Source organism: Nylanderia fulva, unplaced genomic scaffold, assembly GCF_048542155.1.
Source record: "Nylanderia fulva isolate GAGA-0341 unplaced genomic scaffold, ASM4854215v1 Scaffold187, whole genome shotgun sequence".
Lineage (NCBI taxonomy): Eukaryota > Metazoa > Arthropoda > Insecta > Hymenoptera > Formicidae > Nylanderia > Nylanderia fulva.
In genome coordinates, this window is record NW_028190130.1 from 175,731 (window position 1) to 182,204 (window position 6,474).

General features: G+C 34.0%; 1 protein-coding gene across 1 annotated transcript; it reads right to left on the minus strand.

Annotated features, from left to right (window-relative positions):
* Window positions 1-1,095: 1,095 nt before the first annotated feature.
* Window positions 1,096-2,244, minus strand: LOC146723560 (3-hydroxy-3-methylglutaryl-coenzyme A reductase 1-like). The gene has a single exon (XM_085481626.1). The coding sequence runs from the start codon at window positions 2,224-2,226 to the stop codon at window positions 1,096-1,098; it is 1,131 nt and encodes a 376-aa protein (XP_085337752.1). The 5' UTR covers window positions 2,227-2,244.
* Between the last annotated feature and the right edge of the window lie 4,230 nt (window positions 2,245-6,474).

A 6,474-nucleotide genomic window follows, 5' to 3' on the forward strand; every position in this document is an offset into this window, starting at 1 on the left:
TCCATTTTCCCCACTCTGAGACTCACTGAGGTAATTCTCACCTTCACCTTTACCTTCATCTTCATCACTATTATCACTAGGTGATGGTGACGTAGGTTCCAATTCTTCAATATTCTCCTTCTCTCCCATGTTGCAATCCTCAGATTTATGAGATCCCTCAGATAACAAGCCAAGATCCACGTCACTATTATCCACTATTACTTCTTCCTTATCCTTTCTTTTGGCAGGGTTATCCTCAATTTTATTCTCACTGATAGAACATTCCTTATTCAAAAAATCACTTCCTTCCTTCTTACTATCTAGCATGGTAGTTATATCCCTCTCAAGAACATTCTCCTCAACAGCACTACTTAAACTTCTTTCTAAATAAAAACAAAGAATCAAATTCATTTAAGGGACTGAATTTTAAATTTTAGATTTAAAAGAGTGAATTAGCCTTAAATTTTCAAAAAATCACAAAATTATATTTTAAATTGATGAGATGGTTAATTTAACCTTTTAAATTTGATGTTCTCACACATCTAATTATACAATTCAAATATACCATATAAGGTAAATACTTTACTTCTATATAATTTATTTAAATATTTTTCTGAAAAAGAGGTTAATGGCCTTAAAAATGAAAATTTTTAAATTTTCTTAAAGTGAGCCCAAGGAATATAAAGAAGAGTGGTAATGGTATTCAACAATGTTTTAGAGTATCATTTTAGAGGACTTGTGAATAGACTAAGGGACATGAATTTGGATGACAAGTTGGAGGTAATAAAGAAAAATTTAATAAAAATTAGAGTTATAGACACCTGTGGACTAATAAAAAGGTATTATAAAGTATTTAATGATTTAGAATATTTATACTATGGCATTTATGAGATAGATGATACTCTAAATGGTATTTTACATAGGGAATTTGAAAATTGTGAAGGAGAGGTTATTTTTGTGCTGCATGATAGGGAGATGTTCTTTAAATATTTCGAATTCGAGCTATTTGATAGAATGAGTGTATTTAGTGAATGGGAAGAGAGAGAGAATGTGTTTTATATCAATCGCAGATAATAATATTTAATTAAACCACAGGGAATATTTCATATCAATCTTTTACTTCCTATTTAGAGATAGATGAGCCTTCATGAGAGTATTTTCTGATAACGAAGCTAAGAGGGACAATTCTCCTGCTAGAATAGCTGATCCAATAGCTAGCGCTAGGTAATTTGGAGCTATTGCTTTATCCAGAGATGAGTCAGTTATGAAGTGTGAAGTATCAGAAAAGTTGTAAAACTGCTTTAAAAAGCTTTTCCCTGGCTCCAAATGTGTACCACCCCCTATAGTACCCACCACAAGAGAGGGCATCCAAAGTGATATGCTAAGTTTGGTAGGAGATACCCTCTCCATACTAACCAAACAATTACTGCTCTCGATTACCTGACCCGGGTCTTGACCCATCGCTATAAATAGAGCTGCTATGTAATTAGAGGCTTGAGAGTTGAATCCACCCATCACCAGAGAGCTCCCCAAAACTATCTTTGTGTGATAAACCTTGTACAATTCCTCTAGATCCACCTTAAGTATAGACCTACATTGTGATTCAGAAATGACTAGATTTAAGAAAACCCTCCTCCCTCTACCATTACAATAATTCTCCATACTCCACTTTTTATCCGTACAAATGTTGCCGCTAATACACGACAACTTCACATTTCCAAATTCCTCAATAATCATTCTGGAGATCTCATTACAGGCCTTTGTTACCATATTCATACCCATTGCATCTCCTGTGTAGGCATATACCTTAATAAATACTTTGTTACCTATGACGTGTTTTGACGTAATACTTTTTATTTTTAAGTATTTACTGGTGCTATTTCCCACTTCTTTTAGTTTAGAGATGTTCGCTTGTTCTTTTAACCACTTATAAAACTCACAGCTTTTCTTGAAATCTTCAAATTCCAAGACAAAACTCCTTGTTATTCCTAAATTCTCTACTACTCCCTGTACACCACCACATTCATTTATAAGTTTTATTCCTCTACACATCGAAGCAACCAAAGCACCTTCTGTTGTACACAGCGGGATCCAAAACTTCATATTATTTATCGTAACACTTCTATTAGATACACCCAGAGGGATCTTCTTGTATCCCAAGATATTTTCACAACACCTATTAGCAACTTCACTAAAATCATCATCTCTGATCACACCTTCTACCTTTATATTACATTCTTCATACATATCTTCAAAAAGTTTCTTAGCCTTTAGTTTTATTGCGCTATTAATATCCTTTTTGGTGTTATCACAATCCATTGTACTACACATCCCTCTTCCACTCTCATTACTACACTTCTTAGCTGTTCCTACCATTTCCCAAGGATCTTGAAAAACCAAAATAGAAATAAAATTTTAAAAAGATCCATTTATTTAAATCTCTATCTCTCTATGTATAAACAATCTTCTTCGAACATTTCTTTAAGGTATGTTTTAATACTACCTTTAACTAGAATGGATTTCCATCCTCTCTTGCTAGCTACAGTTATATTTTCAAGATTATCGTCAAAAAAGGTGATATTTCTTGGATCTTTAACTTTTAAGATCTCCTCAACAAGGTGATAAGCACTCTTATCGGGTTTACATAGAAAATCTCCGCCAGGGAGATAATCACAGTGGATAACACCTTCAAAACACTCCTCTATTCCCAATACCCTTAAAACCTTCTTAGAATGGGTTATATCCGCATTGGTAAAACACCACTTTCTGTGGGGAATACTCTTTAATATACGTTTGAGTATCTTATCCTCACACAAAAACTTTTCTATTTCCAATCCATCGTCAAAGATCTCCCTCCACTTGTGGAATAACGTTATATTATGGTGTTTCAAGAGACCCTTGATTGATAACCCATATCTCTTGTAGTACTCGTTACACACTTTAACGGTATCTAAAATCTTGTGCAACCCAGCAAATAAGAGAATCCTCTCTGTCATTCTAACATTCAATCCATTGCTCTCGTCATAGAGAGTATTATCAATATCAAATAATAAAACCCTGTCTGAGATCTCTTCCTTCCAGAATGGTTGATATAAACCCTCTTCACATCCTTTTTTTGTGCTTATTTTCTCTCTATCACTTGTATCAGTGGTTGTCCCGGATTCTACATTTGGATCACATTCCATAATCAAATTGGATCTAATCATTTCTAAAGAAATGTAGAGAGTACTCAATAAATTCATAGGTCCATCTCTTAATATTTCAAAACTATTTTCTACATCAAAAGATCCTCCATCTTTTTTAGAATTATTTTTTAGTGGATCATTACCAATCCCTTTAAATTTCTCATTTCTTTGATCTTCCATGGGTTCAGGGAGATTTCTAGTTTTAAGCAATTAAAGAAAGATAAAAGGAGTAAAAAGGAAATATTTAAACAAGGTATTACCTTTCTTTATTTAACCAGCTCTAGATGTCCAATACTTTATAAAAACTTAGGGATCAATAAGGGGAAGAGTCTATCTAAGAGAAGTAAAGCTAAGATAAGATTGTTTTAGGGATCAACAAGCTTTAAGCTAGTTTTTAATTAAAATATAAGTTACCATTAATAGTATTGTTATCTATACCATTACATAAGGAATAATTCCATGATGTGATCAATGTAATGCTTGATAACACCACGGTGAGTAGCTCTAAGATGTAATTCTTAAATTTAAAGGATACCTTCATATAATCTCCAGCCAGCGTTAAAACAAACAGAGATATCCGAAAATAAACCACAGTGTAGCTATATCCATTCAGAACAACAAGTATAACACCAACTAAGTTCAAAACCAAACCAATCCAATTTAAATATTTAAAAAATCCTCCGTATTCCTTCTCAAAGTCAAACCTCATCCATGGATTTAAGATGAGCGCAAAGATTAGAAAGGTAAGGTGTTTCAGATCATCAAACGAGCTGAAATATCTCAAAAACACACTGAGAGTGCAGGAATGGTTAGAATTAAGTAAAAATAAAGAATAGAAATTTAAAAGTAAGAATAAAAAACCTACACTTAATAAAAAGATTGGTTGAATCTTCTCAGGTATTAAGTATTTACCAAAAATGTAATATATTAATATGAAGATCGATTCTATACCAAAAGATATCATTAAATTCACCAAAAGATCATTAAAATCCTTAATCCTCCTCCGTACAATTATTGAAAAACTCAAGTTATAGGCAAATAGCATAATATGTCTAAATATTAAGCTAATTGTAAGTTTAAGATTATCCCTAATACAATTCAAAGGGAATGGTTCATTTTCACTACTTTTATCAATTTCTTTACTCATTCTTGCCCTTTCTTCCACAAGACTAAAATTTTACCTTTTTTGCCTAAAGTGTAAATTTTGATCTTCTTTAACGGTAAAAGGAAAGAGAGTCTTTGTTAAGCTCTATAAAGTTAACGATGATGAGATTTAATTAAACCATTCTTGCTCTAAAGGAAATAACACAATTTTGGATTCTTAGTACATAGAGTACCTGTCTCTTTACACAGATAGTTATAATCTAGCTTTCTAATGTACTCCTCACAGTAGATGTACCCTGAGTCGAATACGTAGGGTTGATTCATCTCATTCATTTCAACACCGCTCCCTTTACAGAGCAACACACTGTTCTCCCTCTTGCTAAAGGGTAGCTTGTCTCTTAACTCTCTCAGAAAGGGTAAACACGTGGGACAGTCAGAGTTATACTTTAAGGTACAGAACCTTGTCTTGAGGGAGATTATCCCATATTCTATCCTCTTACTAAGCCTAGAAGTGAATGGGTACTTGTGAAGGGATAGAACACACTTTCTAAACAAGTTTGAGAGTTTCTCGTAGTTATCCGAAGAGTTGAGGTATTTAATATCCCTACACACCAACAAGGGGAGGTAAGGTTTGATAAGAGAGGACTCCTTACTAAAAGCGTTTTTTACGTAGAGTAAAGCCTCCTCCTTCTTGTTATATTTACACATCTCTATGTACTCTTGTATTCTCAACATGTTCTCTAACTCACTACAATACACCTTACCACCCATATCCTCTATATAAATACCCTTTAAACCATTCTTATTCTCTTTACAGAACTCAATTCCATTACTGAACTTTCCATTCAAAATTTCACTTTGAATTTCTCTCGCGAAGTTTAAAACTTCAAAAGCACACAGATCCTCTAAACAACACTTCTTAGTGTACTTCTCTGAGGTAATGAGATAACCACAAAGGGTTAAATGTTCTATTATAAAAAACTGGAGTGTTCTATCATCTCTTCTCTTCCTAGGAGATACCTCCAAAGATCCATCCCTTGATGCTTTTAGTTTAGTGGATGGACCACCCGTAGTGGTATTAAATGCATCTTTGCTATCTACGGATTGATACATTTTATCTTCCCTAGATTCTATTTCCAAGGTAAGTTTAATACTCTCCTCTATTATCTCTTTAACTCTCTCTTTAAGCTTTGCTGTCTTCTCTAAAAATACGTCGTCACTCATCTTCTTCGAGGAATGTAAATGAAATAGCTTCTCTATTATCTTATACAGAGATTTCATTATTTGGGCTCTCTTACTCACCTGTGCTAGAGAGTGTTCCATAAAGGGGAGATCTCTTCTTCTGGTAAACAAAGAAAGTGACGAGGTTAAATTTAATTTGTAAAGGTAAAGGAGTTGGTTTCAAGAGTGTGATCATTCATTGAAGTACTTTAGAATAGTTGGTAAAACCAATCCCAAAGGAGGAGAGGATGTATAACTCACCTTCCTTCCTAAGATTGTACGTGTATCCAAAGAACCTTTCCAGTAACCCTAAGATCCCTTTGTTTTCATTTGTTAGCTCACAGATCCAAATCTTGCTCACATCCATAGGAGTTAGACACATCAAAGAGAGAACCAGTGGAAGTGTTTTATAATCAAAGGATCCACCCCTTCTCACACTTTTAAGTAATTTATTGGTACCTTTCATCACCACATCCCTAACTTTATTGCTACCTTTGTCTATACCCTCTTCATTCATACCATTAATCTCCTCTCCATAATACACCGTGTTCTTACCCTCACCGTACAGAACACATTGATACCCCGGAGATGGTCCTGAATCATTTTTATTGGAAATATCACAAAATATTTTAATATTAGAACAAACATCGGAGAGTGTCTCCTTGATCATCTCAATCATAGAATGTGCTGTGTGCGAGTTAATTCGTGAGGTGATAACCATTCCTCTTATCTTTTTAAGATTCTCAATTCCAAAATCGATAAAATTCAATTTTTGAACATTTCCACAGCTAAAGAAAATCTCTCCCTCTCCTAGAGGATAGAATCCTCTCTTTAGAATTTTAAGCGTTGGATCCCCAACTCCAAATAACTTCAAAATGTTTAGATAAACCAACCTCAGAGTATCTACGGTTAGAGATCTATCATTTGTTATCCCCTGGAGAGTCAATTGGAATGGGTTTCTAGTAAAGGGTGAGACAACGAGTAA

Bases quoted from the DNA above. Each gene is read 5' to 3' on its own strand.
- LOC146723560 (XM_085481626.1), bottom strand. From the start codon at position 2,226: ATGTATGAAGAATGTAATATAAAGGTAGAAGGTGTGATCAGAGATGAT.